The sequence below is a fragment of the Poecilia reticulata genome, chromosome 10, assembly GCF_904066995.2.
Source record: "Poecilia reticulata chromosome 10, P_reticulata-male-v2, whole genome shotgun sequence".
Taxonomy (NCBI): domain Eukaryota; kingdom Metazoa; phylum Chordata; class Actinopteri; order Cyprinodontiformes; family Poeciliidae; genus Poecilia; species Poecilia reticulata.
Genome location: NC_088839.1, coordinates 1,768,264 through 1,787,639, shown reverse-complemented (window position 1 = coordinate 1,787,639; position 19,376 = coordinate 1,768,264). Strand labels below are relative to the sequence as shown.

The window sequence follows — 19,376 nt, the reverse complement described above, 5'->3', positions numbered from 1 at the left end:
AGATTGAAAACGGGTTCCAGAGTGTGATGTTTCTGAAACGTACCGTTTTCCGTTGTTGTGTAAACCTAGAAAACGGATATTTTCTTCCAGAGAATCCCGAGCTCATGCATAGTATGATGCAAAACATAGCTGCTTCCTACAATCCACAGAAGAAGAAGAAACTACTCACAATGCTGGTGTTACGGCTCGGAAAAACAGGTTACAACTTGTTAACAACGGATTAAACTGTTTTCACTGCTGAAAAAGGTAACAGGGGACACGGATATGGGAAGTGCGGGAACTCCTATTTTATCAAATTGATATAGGAATAACAGACTGTTGGCCATTCCAAGGTAAACACAATAAACAGCTTCCAGTCCGGGGCTCGCTACGGACACCGTGAAAGCTCAAACAAGGTGTTTCACCAAAGTTATCCCACTTTTTCCAACTGCATGAGCCCTAATCAGACGCACACAATGCGCGTTTTCTCACGGAAATCCACATGCCTTCAGGTACAACTTTTTTTTAAACACATACTCACTTTCGAAGTTTCATAGAACCTAGCACCAACTAGGCGCAGCGAGAGCATTACACGTTTTCAATGTGTACTGTTACTGTGTAAACACAGATCGTAATTAAAACGTTATCGTGTAAACGATCCAACAAAAACGGAACAAAAGTTTCGTTTTTGTTGGATTAACACTGTATTCTTAACATTCCACACTTGTACTGGAAATCGGACACTTCTGAATTTGCTGTGTACTGGTTCAGTATGCATACTGATGCATACATCAGGATGCTGATACATGGTTCAGCATACTTAAATATTCTTAGTGGAGAAAACAGAATAAAATGGGAATAGAATATTCCGATTTGATGTGTGATTTTACATTTCACAAAGCACACAACCACTCTTTTTTTTTACATTTATTTAGTAATATACATATTTTTAAAAATATACAAACACAAAATAATACAAATGTTTTGTGCATATTTGTATACACATGTATATTTGCATAATATATCTATAAAGCGGGCTGTGGTGCAGTTGGTAGAGCTGTTGCCTTGCAGCAAGAAGGTTCTGGGTTCAATTCCCAGCTCCAGTCTTTCTGCATATAGTTTGCATGTTCTCCTTGTGCATTGTGGGTTCTCTCCGGGTCTGTCTAAAATCTCCCTAGGGGTGTGTGTGTGTGTGTGTGTGTGTGTGTGTGTGTGTGTGTGTGTGTGTGTGTGTGTGCGTGGTTGTTTGTCCTGTCTGTCTCTGTGTTGCCCTGTGACAGACTGGCGACCTGTCCAGGGTGACCTCACCTGGAACGTTAGCTGGAGATGGGCACCAGCACCCCTCCTGACCCCACTAAGGGACAAGAGTGTTAGAAAATGGATGGATTACATGTAAATAATAGTCATTTCCACCTGTGTTAACTGGTGAATGTTATTTCACCATTAACTGGTTATCTGAACCTGGTTATCAGTTATCTGAACCCTAGTATTACACCAAGTACTAATATTAGATGCTGGCATTTCGCTGGTGGGCATAAATGCAGTATAGTAATATTCTAATCACAAAACATAAATAATAATTTGTCCATCTTACTTGTGAAAAGTTATCCCTTCACGTAAATAGTCTGTCAATTTGAATAAAAATATCCCGCAGTGCTGAAACTTCTTCTGTTGTTTTGTTTTAGCCAAGTAGAAGGGATGACCGTTCCAAGATGGCCGCTGTATTTCCTGCACCCAAGTAGCCAATGCAGAGTTTACTCTTTATTTTTTCTATGCTAAAAACAGCTTGAGAGCAAAAATAAAAGCACTGAATTGCTTTTGGGAATAAGTAAATGTTCTGCTGGTGCCAACAGTCGTGGCAAACAGTCTGTTTCAAAAACCTCTAAATTGATTCAGAAACTATTTGTTACCCATCAACCTCGAGCCAATTCCAGTCACTCGCCTGGCAACCCAGGTGGAGCTTTATTCAAGTCTAACCTAATCCATATCGGTCAGCTTCATTTTTGTTTATTTGGCAGCGTGGTGCTCTTTCTGTAAGCTAAACGTCACTATGCAGTGAAGCTAGTTAAAAATGCTTCACTCCCGTAGTCCTAAGTGTGGTTGAGTGAACCTCACATGAGCTTTTTACCTTCTGCACAGTTCTGGTGGGATTGCTGGTTTAACAGCTTTTTTTTTTCATGCAAAATGAAAAGGTCACCCGGTTGACCGTGTCATCTATTGCACTCTTCCTGAGCATCGTGCTGAGGCTGCGAGAAAGTTCAACAGTTAAATCTAGTTGAAACTTTGCCAAAAAGAGTAGAAGTTGTCATTGCTCCACCTCCTCCTCCTCTGGAAGTCTGACACACCACCTGAACCTGGGAATCTTCATCCTCCTCCTCTCATGGACCACATTGTGGACTTTGTTTTCCTATCATTATTAGTTAGTAGATTTTGTAAAAACTGCCCATTCAAAATACGTGCATATGCCCTGTGTTTGTGTGGTTTAGGTTTGTTCTGTTTTGTGCAACACATACGTGATGACATGAGAGATGTGGTTGTGCTCTTGTGGGTCAGGTGCAGTGATAATATTGTGCGTACCCTCCAATAGCATCCTGCAGGCGACCCGTGCTGCGTAATAGCTGCTGGAAAAAGAAAACGTTTTGTTATCGGCTGCATGTGTCCATGGAGAACAGACATGGATGACTTTATTTTGCTTGCAATGTTCCTGGAATATTGCAAAAGAAAGTCACAATTTGCATAGATACGTTTAGGAAGGAGTCCTCTGAAAACTACCAAAATGGCAGGATTTACCAGAAGAAAAAAGTCTCTTACTGTAGTTTTCTTCACACCTACAACCTCAGCCTCCTCCCTCTCCGCTCTGACGGCAGCAGCGGCGGATGACCATTTCTCGTATTCTCAAGTCCTAAACTTGACAGGTAAGCCTTCATATAAAACATTATAAACGTCTCGTTTTACAAAGCACATCGTTTACTGACCACTTCACTGGCTTATGTGTCAAGTCATTTGTAAAAAAAAAAAAAGAGTGGATTAGCATGAAAAAGTTTAGCCTGCTGTTATAATCCTCTCTGCCTTTGGAAAGTGAATGACTTTGAAAGTTGTTATCACATTCCTCAATCTGCAACTCACTGAAAATAGAGCAAAGACATTCTTTATTTCAGCATCTGCCTCTTTCCCAACATACTTACTGGGGGAATTACAAGTGTCTTTTTTTCCTTTTTAATTTATCTTTCATTATACTCTAATGGTTTTTCCCATTAGGAGCTTGGGTGCATAAATGCACATGAAAATGAAAGTTTTTGGTTTGTGTGAGATTAGTATTGAATGGAGGTCAAACACAATAACTTCAATTTAACGGAAAGTAGATATGATTAAACTACACTTGCTCTTGGTGTAACATTTGTCCTCAATCTAAATGGTGCAGCTTTGAAAGCTCTGTCCTCATTACACAGCAACAAAAGAACCAGAATTCCTATTTGCACCACCACCTCATGTTATTTGCAGACCTCTATTTAAATTCTAAATCCACACTGAAGAAATTATGAAGACTAAGAAATGATCTTGTTGGTATTTAGCATTCCTGCTTGTTAAATGCAACCTTTACATTAAAAAGCTCTTTTAGTTTTGCATCTAAAATAGCTTAAAAATGATTAGATTTTCTACCATGTACCAGGAGAGAGGATTAGTGTGTGTATGTGTGCCTTGTATTTGATGCAGTGTAAGGACCATTTTCCTAACATCGGCTGAGAGCCCCAAAGCCCAGGTCCCACAAGAAGAAGTGTTGTTTAGCTGCTAGGGTTTAAGTTTAGGACTGTAGTGTGAACTAAGTTTAGGTTAAGATTAGATTAGGCTAATCTAATCTTAGGATAGAAATATACTAGCGATGTAGTTTAGGGAAACTGTCTGGGTTAGGCATAAATGCAGTCAATAAAAAGAATGGAAGTCAATAAAAGTTCTCAGAAGTACAAGTGTGTGTGTGTGTGTGCGTGTGTGTGTGTGTGTGTGTGTGTGTGTGTGTGTGTGTGTGTGTGTGTGTGTGTGTGTGTGTGTGTGTGTGTGTGTGTGCGCGTGTGGGGGTGTGTGTGTGTATTTCTGAATTCTGCCTCAGTTTTGGTGAAACAGTTTGTAAAAGCTATAATCTATTTAGGATTATAACTGAAACATCGACTTCAGAGAGATAAAATCTCATCGACATAAAGAGAAAAGCGCGGATTACAGAATGTGTGTCAGGTCACTACAGCAGAGGACACACAGTGATCAACACTTTTCTCTTGACTGGTTCATTTCACTCCCTAAACATGACGGTACTGTCTTACCAGGTGTTTGGGGAAGTAACAAAGCTATGTCTATTTTATGATCAGTCAAGTTCATGAGGTTAACGACATTCAGCGTCTCTCAAATAACCAAACAAATCTGCTCCTGCATCGGTTATGTGTTGAAGAACAACTGCGGCAGGATGAAGCTGCCACTGTTCATACGGCTGCACTGATCTTAATGAGACATGGGAGTAATGTCAAATATTTCAATTCTGACTTTCATTCTAAATGAATGTGTTAATGTGTTCTAATCCAGGTATGTGTGGAGAACAAATATTTTAATATTAAACTTAAATCATTTTTTTATTTGTTCACTGCCAGAACACGTCTTTCCAGATAAATAAAGAATCAAATCCAAATCAGTTCATCTTTCAAATAGTTAGTAGCTGTGAATACTGAATAAACAAGACAAATCAATCAATTATTCAATAAGAATATGCCACAAAATCAAATAAATTACTCATAATGATAAACAAAATACAACTGATTACTGGTTCTGGAGACCAGCAGCCCCTCTAACACAAGAGTGCGTGACCTATTTTGAAAACCAGAAAAAAAGAATTTGTTATGCAGTAAAGCATAAAAAGAGTAACATCCTTTTTTAAAACTTTGTTATAAAAAAAAGACAAGACATACATTTTCATTATGTTCCATTTATTGTTGGCTTACTGGTGTTCGCAATGTGTGAGAAACAAATATGTAAACCAGATTTCAACGGCATTGTGAACAACACGCTGCATCTGATCATTTCATTCGTTTAGGAACTTATCCTTAAAGTGTTGGTTACTGTGACACAAAATTACCACAAATTTCTGTCTAAATTATTAACTCTTTATTTATAGAAATGATCTTTATCGTTATTCAAAGTGGGGAAAAAATATAAAATGAGAACCGAAGTTTTCCATCTGCTAAGGCTGGAATGTGTGTCTTATGTGTCCAGCGGAAGAAAATAATCTTTCTACATGGTCACTTAAACTAGAGTCACACCTCTGAAAAGGAAAACTCAGTAACAAACAGCACGCCTTCAGAACAAGAAGATATAGATCAATTTATATAGTTTTATATTAAGCTTTTTAAAAGAGTACAATAAACACTTCTCAGACATGATAGAAAGTACCCGATGGCTCAGAATCAGAAATATGTAAGCCATAGGAAAATCAAAATCAAATATCAAATAAATGTAAAAGAAGTGACATAAAAATAACTGAAAATCAAATATCCTGCACACATCTTTTCTTACCGAGTTAAAAGTAGATTGTACCAGAGACACCTGACCACACAACAGAATAGAAAGATCTCAAACAGTGGTATTGCATTTAGAAATGCACAATGATTTTCCTGTACAGTTTGGTGCTTCACTGTGTGAGCACACCTAAAGGGCTGTTTCTCTCATTGGCTGTCACTTACGTTGTTTCTATGAAGTCCTCATCTGGTGCGATTTTCCACATCAACGTATACATCAGTGCTGTAAACAGGCACACAGCTTGAAGAATAAAAATCCAGTTTTTCTCTACACCACTGCAAGTCTTCTCTGATTTTTATGGGTCTTTTATTGTGTTTTGTTTTTTTAGGAGTTTCTCAGTCCGGCTGAGAAAATGAGTCCACCCAGTAAGGCTATACATATATTAGTGTCCCTGCATCCATTTCACCTCCTTCTCTTCTTCCTCCTGCTCCATGTCCGACTGGCACTAAATACCAAGATTCTGGAAGCTTCCAAAACCTGGGAAAGCAGCTCCAGAAGAGAGCAAATATTAAACCTTTTGTTCCTCATCCTGTGTGCAGTCGTAGGCAAATGTATGCTTCCTTTTCAATGGGTAACAAAGGAGAAGAGCAGCGGAGAACAAAATGCGTTCAGTCTTGATGCATTTTTATAGCCAGTTGTCATGGAGAGATTGTGCAAAGTCATGCAGTCTCTGGTATGTCCACACGGAAGGAGCTAGCAAACCCTCTTCCTCGCTGTATAGACAGAAAAACAAAAGGCCTGGTGAGAAAATGAATATTCAAGAAAGTGTGTGTGTGTGTGTGTGCGTGCGTGTGTGCGTGCGTGCGTGCGTGCGTGTGTGTGTGTGTGTGTGTGTGCGTGTGTGTGTGTGTGTGCACGCATTCAGAGGTAGTATGCAAAGGGGTGAGATGATGGGGCAAAGAAAACAAAACAGCATTTAAATGGCCTCATTCTCACAGAATTGGAGGTTCATCACACACACAAACAGGGTGGGAAGTGTCACAATGCTGACATTACTCCTGTGGAACAGCACAGATTATATGGGAGAGCCACAGTAGACAATAGTGGCATTGGAAGAATGAACTATTGAAAATTGTGCTTTTTTTAGGAGACAACAATAGTCACAGGACGCTGAGCCCAACAGTGAAGAACCTAAACACTTATTGCTGTCACTTCTCTGTCCCCCACCTGTGATTTATCAGCCCACCCCAACTTCTTTCCAAACTCAGGCCTAAAAAGACAAAAGGCTACATCTGTGTCATTGGCTGACTTAAACAGATTAGGGTTTCAGACTCTTAGTAGCTTCTCTTTATCCACTCCTCCATACCAAATCAGCCCCCCAACCCCATCCCTTCCAAATCTATTATCTCCCTAACTGTTTTTTTTTCTGCCAGCCGCTTGCTCCCAGAGTGGGAGCCAACCCTTCACTCATTATCACGTGAGCAATGCTAATGCAGTTTGTGAGAGAAGTGAGCAGTGATGCCTGTGGGAAACGTACCAATGGCGGAATCTCTTAACTTGGAGAAGTACATCACAATTAAGCAGATCTATGGTAGATAGATCTACCAGATCTATGGTAACTAGAGCCACAGCGACAGGTAGCAAGTGCAGCAGGCATCACATCAAAGCAGACTACCACAAGGGAGGAGAAAGGAAATGACAATAATGTGAAGTTTGTTACCAGAATGGAGCTGTAGTCTCTAGCAGTGCCTAGAACAGGAGGGGCTGGAAAACTTTACAATGTTTCTCTTGTATGTCTGATTGTTTCTGCCAGGCTAGGTGTCCAGGGATATGCTTTAGCAAAATAATAGTCTTTGATCTATGTATAACCCATTTATTATATATAGTCATGGTAAAAGAAAGCACATCCAACTCTCTAAAATATGTGACAGATTCTACCAAAATTAAGCCAACATGGAAAGATTGTGATATTTATTATCTTCTGCTTATCTGAGGTCGGGTCACACAGACAACAGCCTAAAGCAGGAAGACTCAGATCCCAGACGTCTCTCTGGGATTGTGTTGAGGTTTTACATTTTACCCAATAGCTAAATGTTGTTGGCATATGCAATGCACGAGTACAACAGTAAAAACCATCGTTCAACTGTGAAGAGAGAAGTGCTGAATTGAACGAGGTGGCTGTTAATGTTAATTCAAGAACTGAACAACTTTGTTCACTTTTTCTGCTACAGGCAGACTACAGTTCTAAAACAGCAAAGAAAATCAACGTCATAGTTCACAACCGCTCCTTCTGTTGACCGGCTGACTGACCTGGTAGAAAATCTACCAGAGCGATCAAAGTGAATGAGAGAACACCAGACTGAGCTGTGAGGATCAGATTAGAATCAAGCAAAGTTACATAGGAAGGCAACAGCCAGGTAAAGAAATCAGGCTCTGCTAGTCAAATGCACCTGATGACTCACTGCCAGTAGGAATAGTTTGCTGCTCTGGAGTGTGCTTACAAATGAGAAAACCAACAATGAGGTCAACAAATGACCTTAGAGCAATCTTTCTCACACCGAGGGCGCCTCCTAATGGTCGACATGTTACTGCATGAAAATGACTGTTTATTTACAGTGACTGTGACGCATCAGCTAGCTTACCAGAGCATTATGCTTATAATAATATATCAATAATAACGGACAAATGACTTAAAACCAGGTCACTCAAAAGAAAACTGAAGATATTGGTGGAAAGAAAATGACAGAATTATTGATATGATCAGAGGAAGCCAAGCCATATCTGTTGCTGAGAGTATTGATTCACGAGCGATATGATTCTTTTGATCACATCTTCAAAAAAAATTATCATTTTTATATTTAATGGTACAGAAGCTGATTTTTGTTTCTGTCAAAGCAACTCAAGTCTAGAATTATTTTATTGTAAATTTTATTCTGAATTTTGTTTGTCCAGGCAAAGGACACAATATAAGTTAAAATAAGTAAATAAATAAGAAATAATAATAATAATAATAATAATAATAATAATAATAATAATAATAAGCATACAACGATAAATAATGAGCAGCGATAGTCTTAAGGACACACACATATTGCTTAACATATTGTTAGATATATATTGAACATTTAAAACGCACAGCTCTAGAGACTCTCTATGTATTATAAAGTCTGATAGCCTCGGCAGAAAAGACTTGCTGTAGCGTCCTCAGCACATCTGGGCTGCAGTTATTACAAACAGCCCCAAATGTTATTAATGCACACAAGACTTGGTAGTAAAAAACGTATTTTTTGACAACCATGTGTTTGATGTCACTAGGATGAACGAAGAAAACAACAGTTAGCACATTAAGGGATTAATATTTTAATTTCAAGTTGTAAGATGTTGTGTTGTTGCAGGGCAGTTTCAAGTTAGGTGGTTTGAGTTTGTTAAATAGGTTAACAAATACTGAAAAAGTTTGAGAAAGTGCTTTAAGGTGCTTTTCCACAGGTAATTTGTGCACTAACTGGTTAATGTGTGATTCGGTTCGACCCCAGGTAGTGAGCTTCTCCATTATACACTCTGTTCCTCGCTATTGTGGGCGGGACGTGAGCCCAGCAGCTGTGGTCAACTCTCTGCAGCAACACTAAGTATTGCAGCAGGACCGAGCTCAAATGACAGCAGTGGCACCTATAGCGTCACTTCTGGTGCCAGCTGCCAGTGACCTGCCACAACCTGGCACAGAGTGCAGGTCATAATTTCTGTTGACTGTGTTGTGGGGCCGTTGATCATTGGCACGTTTGACCAGTTCAGTCTGTGTCTCAGTCCTCACAAAGTTTGAAGCATGACAGTCTAGAATGGAATAAACTGATAACTGATGGAACAAAGAAGTGGCCTTGAGTTGATTGAAAGACAGAAGAGATTCCCTGAGTTTAACCCAGTGTGGCGCTCTACCACCGTAAGTTTGATTCACATTCACGAGGGAACGCAACACTTATTAAGACTAAATGCAAAACAAAAATGTTCCCCATGTCCGTAGCAGGCTGTGCCAAATCCACCGGTTGTTTTTTTTTAATCATTCAAATTCAACCTGACACAGAAGCTGCGGTATATGTCACAGAATCAGTGACAGACGTATGTTTTTCTTTTTTGATTCAAAATAAAATAATTCGTATTCAGTCTCACACAAAAGCTATGGCATACGTCACCGAAGCTAAAAGATGCCGTTATTAATCTATGGCAGGTCACGGTTGCAGCCTGTGGCACCAGCAGGTGACTGACAGGCCGCGGCATCTTATGGCAGCAGTCACCGCTATAGCTGCCACTACCACAATTTGAGCCTGCCGTCTCTCCAGTATTGGAGAACCTTGAGGTTCTGGTTCTGATGGACTAAAATAAACCCAGATATTTAATTTTGTCTTGTATATTGATTATTTTCCTATGCATATGAACATAATTACAACCTTTTTAATTTAGGCAATGGAGTCAAAAGATGTAAACCAATAGCCATGCATAAGTTTTATTATTATTATTTTTTAAACCAAATGAAACATAAAATTCACTCACAAGTTAATATTATGTATTTCCGCTGTTTCACACTGTGGATGCAAAAGAGCAGCTCCGTCAGAAAGCTGACCGCAGCTGCACCGTTTCTCTCTTCTTCACTCCGTATTTCAGAGAAGTTGAGCTGCTGCTAATTCACAATCATTCTGATGCAAAAGTTACCGCATGTGTTCCTGCCGCTGCTCTTGATTAATGTCTTAATTAAACTCCTCCACACAGCTCTGATAGCAGAGGGCATGTCCGGCCTCCACAGTTAAAGTTCAATTCTGAACGCTTGTTTTGGAGATGTAACATAAATCATAAGCCAATCAATGAATGCAGTCAGCTGTCAATAAATTGGTTTCAGTGCTGTACCCTGATTGGTCCTGATAAAACTACCCCTGAAGTACTAAAGGCTGAGCTACGTCGGATTAGCTAATGGAAAATGAATCTGGCCGAGGCGGAGAGAAAGAGAGAGAGAGAGAGAGAGAGAGAGAGAGAGAGAGAGAGAGAGAGAGAGAGAGAGAGAGACAGAGAGAGAGAGAGACAGAGAGAGAGAGAGACAGAGAGAGAGAGAGAGAGAGAGAGAGAGAGAGAGAGAGAGAGAGAGAGAGAGAGAGAGAGAGAGAGAGAGAGACAGAGAGAGAGACAGAGAGAGAGAGACAGAGAGAGAGACAGAGAGAGAGAGACAGAGAGAGAGAGAGAGACAAAGAGAGAGAGAGAGAGAGAGAGAGAGAGAGACAGAGACAGAGAGACAGAGAGAGAGAGAGAGAGAGAGAGAGAGAGAGAGCGACAGAGAGAGAGAGAGAGACAGAGGGACAGACAGAGAGAGAGACAGAGAGAGAGAGACAGAGAGAGAGAGAGAGACAGAGAGACAAAGACAGAGAGAGAGACAGAGAGAGAGAGACAGAGAGAGAGACAGAGAGAGAGAGACAGAGAGAGAGACAGAGAGAGTGCCCGTCTGTTAAGGGTCTTAACTGCAGCTGTTGAGAATGATTATTTTAGAAATCGAGTATTCTATCAATTATTCTTATAATTAATCAAGTAATTGAATAAAAAAATGTGATAAAGTAGAATAATGGTAAATAATAGCAGTATTGGATATCAAGATAGGCCCAATTTTTCATATTTTCACATCCCTAACAATTACTTTTCTGTAGTATAGAAATTAACCTGTAACAATAATAGCTCAATTTTTAAGTTAACCTGGATAAAAATTATACAAAAGTATGAAATATTTAATTTAATGATAAAACAGCAGACTCACGAAGACAAAATGTCTATAAACCAGTTTTTTGGTTAATGTCTTCATCTTCAGTCAATTTAATAGATAAACTGTCACTTTGTCCAAACATTTATAGCTTTTTTTGTCCATGTCAGCCACAGGACTTGGCTCCATTATACATAAAAATACAAATGACAGCTGTACCGCCACAGTTCGCGCTGCCACCCATTTGTTGTGACCAGAATGGTGATAAATATATTTTCCAGTTCATCCATAAAGCTACATTTACACTAAACATCACCTCCAGCAGCCTGCTGTGTTCAGTCTATCCGCTCTTCCACGACGTTTGCTTTGAACCAGCCAGCAGCTCTGAGAGGAGAAAGGCTGTCGTACTCCAAGCATCGCGCCAGGCATTTTAAGGATGCATATTGGTCTCCCGAAAAACGATAAAAACTTGGACATTATAATCATTCAATAAAATCCCCACTGGAACAAACTTAAAACTTGGATCTTAGCACTTAGTAATAACTCAGAGGGAGAAATGAGAGCGTCGCCGGAACGTGGTGCGATAAATAATAAAACAATTTAACAAAGCTTCCAGGCAGATAATTAGCCTCAAGGAATTTTAACAATCGAGGAACTTGAATCATTCAGGGAATCGTTACAGCCCGAGTCCTAACAGACTCTTAAGGTCTGTTACCTGATAACTGTACAGTCCAGTCACCAGAGTAAATGTTGGGGTACATGACAGGATTGTCAAAAAGAAACTTGTTCACAGCTGTCCCTTCTTTCTACAGCAACAGGGGAAGCATGGCTCACAAAGTTGGCAAGCACTATATGCAGCATGTTAGCACAAACATCACAGTGTTGGATGAACTTCTCCAAATAACAAGGAACCCGTGGAGTACAGCAACTAAAGCTTAGCCAAATTTGAGTCATCCAACCTATAAGACTTGTAGAAACAAGAGTGGGCCAGAATTTCTCCCTAACAATAAAACAGCTAACCAAGTCAGAAAAAACATGATTGCTGCAGGTTGTTGCTGCTGAAAGTAGTTCTACACACTAATGAGTCATGGGATGTACTTTTATCATTACTGTAACATTTCATGTGGCTTTGAAGTTGTTAGTGTAAAAGTGGTCAATCAATGTCCTTCAACTGGTTAATAAAACCAGGAACTCTCAGGAAAGCTGTCAGTTAACTTCTCTACAAAGTCTTTAGAAAAGGTTGTTTAGTTCAAAAGACACAATCTGCATCACATAATATGTTGTTTTATTTAGATGTTTTCACTGGTAAATTATATCACTACTAAAAAGTGCTAAGTAAGCTATAAAATGTATGTTACAAAAGCCTTTTAGAGTCAGAAAAAACCTTTGAGCCCTTCAGCTGTAATCTGTAATAAAAACTGAAACAGGAAAAAAGAGCAGTCTGTTTTTAATTAACACAATGTTTTAATCCAGCACAAAGGCAGAATAGAAGAATAAAATAAAGAGAAATGTCTGCCTGCTGTTCCTTTTAGATGATGGTGCTCAGGAAGCAGCAGGGTTCTGACTGGCTGATCGTTCCATCGACTTGTTTGGCTGATGAGAGAAGAAGCCCTCTTCAGACGCTGCTTGACAAAATTATAATTAAGTATTATCACCAAATTGCAGTGATTGAGAATGTATCTCTTCATGGCCTTTGAATTGAGTTTAGACAAGCTCACTTCTTATCCTTCTCTTCCTCGTTTTCTCTCTCTCTACATTTTGTTCTCGATTATCTAATTATATAAAGTTGTTTTTATCCTCAGCTCCAATACAATTACATCTTCTGAATAAGATGTTCAGCTCACTGCCTGCTGCTTTTTTCTTCCCTGATTAAAAAAATTATATTTTCTTGAAATTACAAGAGCTTTTAAACTGCTGAAGCTATTTTTCACAATCAGAGCTTTTTAATTGTTAACATCCTCCTCAATATCAAGCTTGCTCATGAGCAGTTTGCGCATGCTGCAGATATTTCTCTGATATAAAAAGTGATTTTGATTTTAATCTTTAATTTATGTACAAATTTACAATCTCACTGAAAAGTAAACACATATAGATAGACATTTTTTATTAATCATTGCCTTTTAGTGAAGTTTTTTCTTTTATACATGAAGGTGAGAGTCTGTGGATACAAAGGAATCAGATATGTGGTCTATTTATACAACCAGAGCAAAAACAGTAAAATAATGCAGGAAAAAATCCCTACAAAATATTCCTATTCACTTCTACCCAGGTCACACTGCAGCCATCCATCCATCCATCCATCCATCCATCCATCCATCCATCCATCCATCCATCCATCCATCCATCCATCCATCCATCCATCCATCCATCCATCCATCCATCCATCCATCCATCCATCCATCCATCCATCCATCCATCCATTTTCTGTACACCCTTGTCCCTTAGTGGTATCAGGAGAGTGAGAGCAGAGCATGTTTTAGTAAAAATTAATTAATATGAAATATTATTGTACATTTTCAATTTTGTCAAGAAAGACCGATTTTTCAGTTGAGTGCTGAAGAGAACATCTCATTTCAAACATGACATAAAGTCAGATAACCAGCAGCAGCAGAATCCTTCCTGGGTCTTAGAGGCTGGTCAAGGTAAATCCTGACCACTGAAGCCAAAGAGAGCCAACACAGTTTCAGGTGTTAAAGCCACTCAGAGGAACCTGGACAGAGTATGAGAAACGTCTGTCCAGAACCAGTCAAGACTGGGACAGGACCAGTACATATGAATCCATGTGGCTTCAGCAGTTTTGCATTTGTCACAGTGTGGAGTGAATTCTAGATAGAAATGAGACCAGCTCTATGTAGCACTTTGAACTGAATGCTACATTCAGTTCAGTGGTTCACACACAGAGATGCTGTATTAATAAGATTAAGCGTAGAGGTCCAGGTCTCATCATGTTGTAGGTGAGGAGATCTCTGTCATATTCAACAATTTATTGTAAAGCCACTAAATCGGCCCTTTAATAATATGATGGTTTCCAACAGTGTATACTCTGGCAAAAAAAGAGTCTGAAAGATGGGATTGAATAAAGGTTTTGGTTTGCAAATATCTAAAAATAAATTAATTAATTTAAAAAATGGTAAATTAAATTAATTGCTAAATTGTTCAAATGTTGCTAATTTCTTCTCTTTGAAAAAGTCTTTCAAATGAGTAAACCCCTCCTGTCCAAACCTAGGAACATCCCGTCTTCAACAGATGGTTTAAAGACACAGTTAAGTGCAATCAGACTTAACTAGGGAAAAATCATGGAGTTTAAAGTTTTCACTAAACTGGCCCCATATGTTCAGTGAAAACTTCACTACAGGATTTAAAATGGGGTTAGATGGGAGCAGAGCACAGCCAGAACAGATATAAAATAAAGAGAAATGTAATTCCATAGTCACCCAGTCAGGATTTAACATGAGTGATGGCAAAAATACCAAAACACTAAGCGCAAGAATTTTGGCTAAAATTTTGATATCTGTGTTTAGGAAAGAAATAAATCTGTATGAGGTGCATTCCATTGGATTTTTCCCCTTTTGTGCAATAAGAGTGATACAGGCTGTGTAAAATGACTGAGGGAGGAATATTTGTTTAAAGCAATCTGTAAGGGTGGAACTAAGCTGAACACAGAGGAAGTTTGAGAATTATTTCAAAAATTGCAAATGTACAGAAGGGAGACCATCCAGACCTGGGCTTTAGCAGACAGCATGAGGCTGTTGCTGGGGGAACGTCTGACTGGGAGGCACTGGAGTAGGTTTAGATAGACACATTTTAAAAATAAAAATACAATAAAGTTCCATAAGTTTGATTTCCCTGAAACGCATGCTTTGCTAACCACCTTTTGATTCTATTTCAGCATTAAATCTTCTTCAATAGGAATTGATCTGCATCCTCCATCCTAGTGATTCTTTATGAACAAAGTCTCATTTCTATTTTTATTTTCTTCTTACACTTATTCTTTTGTTAATTTAAATGTATGTTTCAACTCATTGAGATCCTGAAAAATTAAATCAATCTTCATCTTCATCTGAAGGTTTGGGGTTCTTAGAACTTTGATAGTTCTGACAATCTAATGTTATATATAAGAGGTTTTTTCAATCTGAAGAAAATGAAGCCCAGATTATGATGCTACTGTCACCAATTATTTCACTGCTAGAATGAGTTTCTATTCTATTATTGCTGTGCTGCGTTGTTTTTGACACCAGAATATGGGAGGAGCAAAGCAGTAGAGAAAATGTCCTGATGTGTAGACGGAGGTGGCTAGTGAAGATTTAATAATATGGAAAAACAAACTTACAAAACTCAAAGGGAGCCATGGCAAAAATACAAAAACCAAAAATCCATGGAAGGAAAACCGGGAAGGGGGACACAAGGAGAACCAGGGCAGCACAAGGAAGTGACTGGAGTAAACAAAAGGATCTGGCAAATCCTGAGGTAGCTGAACAAAAAGCCTCACGTATAAAAGACTGCGCAGTTTTCAAACCAACACTTGGCCTACAGACAAATTTAGAAAAGTGCAGCATACAAAAGACTTGTGATGTATAAATCCGTGCTCACGCACATACATGCCACCTTTCCTTTATACATCCCAATCTGTGGAAAATGGAGCACAGCTGCTGGTTCTCCTGTCGCCACCCAGACTACAGATGTAAATGAATATAAAACGGCTGCAGCCACATGAAGCAATAACCATGGCAAGGTTCTTTGCTTTATCAGTAGAAGTATTTATAGCAATAGTTAATATATATTTTATTTAAAAGGTGCTTTCAGGGCACATGAGGTCACCTCACAAAACTTTAAAATACATTTTAAAGAAAAAATGTGTGAACTAAAGAACTAAAGAATAAATAGACTAAAGAAACACGATAAACTAGAGAAAAGGAAATGGACAGAAAAAAATAAATAGTAAAAAGAACTGAACAGAAATAAAACAGAAACCAGACTGATCTAATAAAGACTGAGGAACAGAGTATTCAAACTAGAATAACTGAAAAAGGACTTGACACAAGAAATAAACCTAATTAGAATCACTAAGAAGGAACTGAAATAAAAGAGACAGGAATAAAGCAGATTTAACCAAATAATAATAAAACTAGAAAACAACCTAACAGCAGGAGGTCCTGAAAGAAAACACAAAACTGCATACAAATTATAAGAGTTTTGAACTAAATGAACTAATGCCAAAAATAGTTTTCCATTCATTGTTAAGAAGGGCTATAAATAACACTGTACATGTTTTAATGTAAGGGAAAAAATACATTTTTAAAATGATATTCCTCATGAATTGCCTCATTTCCAAGCAGAAATAAACTTTGTGGTTAATAATACATTTACTGAGGGTATGAATAATTATGGGTTGAATTAAATGTAATTGTTGGGCTTTTTTGTGATACTTTCTGACCTCTTTGCAAACCAAGTATTTAGCAAAGGATGCAAATTATTAACTGTCAGGAAAATCCTACCTGTACAGCTGAACTTACTGCTGTTCTGTGAGATTTTCTATCATTTCTGGCTAATGTGAACCCAAGAAGACTGAATGCTAATGTGGTATCAAGTAGTGTTTAAATACTGCATTAGTTTATGAAACTGCAAACATTTTCAGCCAAATAGCTGCAGATCCTTTTCTTCATTTTCTCTTCTGAAAGATTTGATTGTTTTTTAGATGAACTGCAAGTGAGACCTTTCACATTAAAGAGGGGAAATGTTGGAAATTATTTTTATATCGCAAATAAACAGAAATTTTCAACAGTGAGTGTGCATCTACACATTCAGCAGCAATCATTTGCATGATTGTGCTACAAAGAACGTAAATAGTTGGTCATCACAGTCAAACGTAGAGCAAAAGTTGAGAAAAAATCAAGAGTTAGCTGAACACCGAGGACAGGGTCCAGATCTGAAATGAATTTCTATCATCAGTCTAAAACTCAGTTTGAGCTTTTTCTATGCTTGCAAGATCAGAGAATGGCTCTTTTTTAAAAAACAGAATACTTACTTAAATAAGCTGCGTAATAAGGAGCTCTGGAGCTATGCAGAAATACTTCCAACATTTCCCGCTCTAGTGAGCCTTGGTGGGGGCTGAGTTGATGGTTTTGGAGAAAGTGGTGGTGATTTAGGGGATGGAGAAGCTGTTGGTGATGAACAGGCGTCGCTTTACCAAACGTGGAGAATGACCTGTCTGTCATTTGCTCCTGGCTTTCAAATACCTCTGAATCTGGGACTGAGTCCATGCCGGGCACATGGAGGTTGCTGCGGTAGTCTAGACCCTGGCGCCCATCAGAAGGGACAAAGCTGGGCATCCAGCAGCGATCAGAGTGGCCCAGGGCCTTACACTCTTCTGTGCAGTTAGAAAACAGATCAGCACCTGCAGATTGAAGCACAGAAAGGAGGACAAGCGAGTGTAAAGTTACATAAGACTGGGATATAATAGAGAGATGAAACACAGGCATATGTGTAACCACAGCTGATCTCTTTGCTCGGGTCAGAGGTTTGTATCTCAGAGAGGTTAAGGTCAAAACTTCCCACACAATGATTTTAAAAAACTCAGCTTCTATGCAGACAGAGAACAAGAGCCATTGATTGTGCTAAAGTATCCCACATGTATAATGATGTCCTTCCTTTTTGTCTTTCTAGACATTTAACTTTACAGACCAATGCAGCAGTTTTATGCATAACAGCCACATAAGGAGCCATTTAGTTCAGCACAGCAGTGCAAATTCTTTCTGTTGGAAGAACAAAAAACTTTAAAGACTTAAACCTTATAAACATTAAATTAAAGCAATATGTTAGTGAGATACAGAACAGATTTTTTTCAATCAAAATAATTGTCAGCAACGAAAAAAAAAGCTTTATGTTACTTAACATTGAGTTTGGGATTAACAGGAGTTTATGGGCCTAATTTCAGATAAACTGGCTGTCAGAATTGAAATTAACTGAATTTTCATATTGCTGTGTCCAAAACTAATGTTCTAATGAAACAACCTATCCATTCATCCATTCATCCATTCATCTATCCTATCTCGTGGTGCTGCATAGATTGAAGTTACATCACTTTCATGTTTATCCATCTAAAGTTTGCTTCATATCTTAGAGCTAAATTTTGCTTTAGTTACTTAAATCATCTTATGTCCAGATAACCATGATAATGGCTCCTGCTTGAATTTTGTTTCCAATTGTACTAATAATAATAATAATAATAATAATAATAATAATAATAATAATAATAATAATAATAATAATAATAATAATAATAATAATAAAGAAGAAGAAGATAACTATAATAAAAATAATATTAATAAATTGTTTAAAGGCACCATTAGCAGAGACACATGAGGTCCCTGGTTATTTAAAGTAGCTCCAAAGGATTGTAAAGTAATTCTAACCAAGATTGGATTCTTTAAAAACACAAAGTGAGGCAAATATAAGAACGGACATGACTGCAGATTATAGCACTATCACTTCTGGTATTATCTAGGTTTTGCTGGGACTCAGTATAGTGAGCAGAACTGGACTCTACCTCAGGTTAGCTGATGCTCCAGGCGTTGTTGAAGAGAACCTCCCTCTCCTCAACCTTTAAATTCAACCAGAAACTAAGCAGTGTTGGATGACCAACCTGCCTGGACGCTGGGCCTTCTCAGCCATTCTTCAAGCCTTTTGTGCTGTGTGAAAAGCTGGGTACATGGAGAACTGGAAACCTGATTTTGGCTCTTTCATGTCAAGTAATTATATGTGAGGCTTTTTACTCCCTGAATTCTTGGTGAAAATGACCTTTTGTCAGGAAGAAGAGAAGAACGCAGTTAGCAGAAACAGAGTCCAGTCCAGCTTCTCCGCCCCAATGTAAGCTTTCAACCCATTATGTTTTCTCAGCTCCATATGTTTTTTTGGGGGGGTTGTTTTTGCGTGTTTTTTTATGGTTGTAAGGGCTCTATTCAGCAAATGCATGTTTTCTAAAACCTTAATCCTCTTGTTGTGTATGTGTGTCTAAGGGCTAAAATCTGAACTGTCCAGCTAGAGCTATCTGCCTCTAATCCCTTTGAATACAGACTGTGATTAGTCTAAGGCTGTAAGACTGTTTCCATCTCAGTAACCAATGTGTGTGTATGTGTGGTGTGTGTGTCGGTGTGTGCATGCGTGTGCGAGTGTG

At 38.6% G+C, this 19,376-nt stretch overlaps 1 protein-coding gene and 1 long non-coding RNA gene across 5 annotated transcripts in view; both read right to left on the bottom strand.

Moving 5' to 3' along the window:
• Positions 1-19,376, bottom strand: part of LOC145553040 (uncharacterized) — a 462,758-nt gene that overhangs the window by 281,002 nt on the left and 162,380 nt on the right. The window lies entirely within an intron of this gene.
• The window catches only part of pcdh10b (protocadherin 10b), a 22,568-nt gene continuing 8,121 nt past the window's right edge, over positions 4,930-19,376 (bottom strand). For 2 of the 4 annotated variants that reach the window (XM_017303488.2, XM_008403130.3), the window contains exons 4-6: positions 17,440-17,597; positions 17,229-17,361; positions 4,930-6,248 (exon numbers count right to left, since the gene is read on the bottom strand). In XM_017303488.2, the coding sequence (XP_017158977.1) occupies positions 6,229-6,248; positions 17,229-17,361; positions 17,440-17,597 (311 nt within the window). In that variant the 3' untranslated portion in view covers positions 4,930-6,228. Of the gene's footprint in view, positions 6,249-17,228; positions 17,362-17,390; positions 17,598-19,376 lie in introns of all 4 variants that reach the window. The other 2 variants (XM_008403132.3, XM_008403133.3) reach the window with 2 other exon arrangements.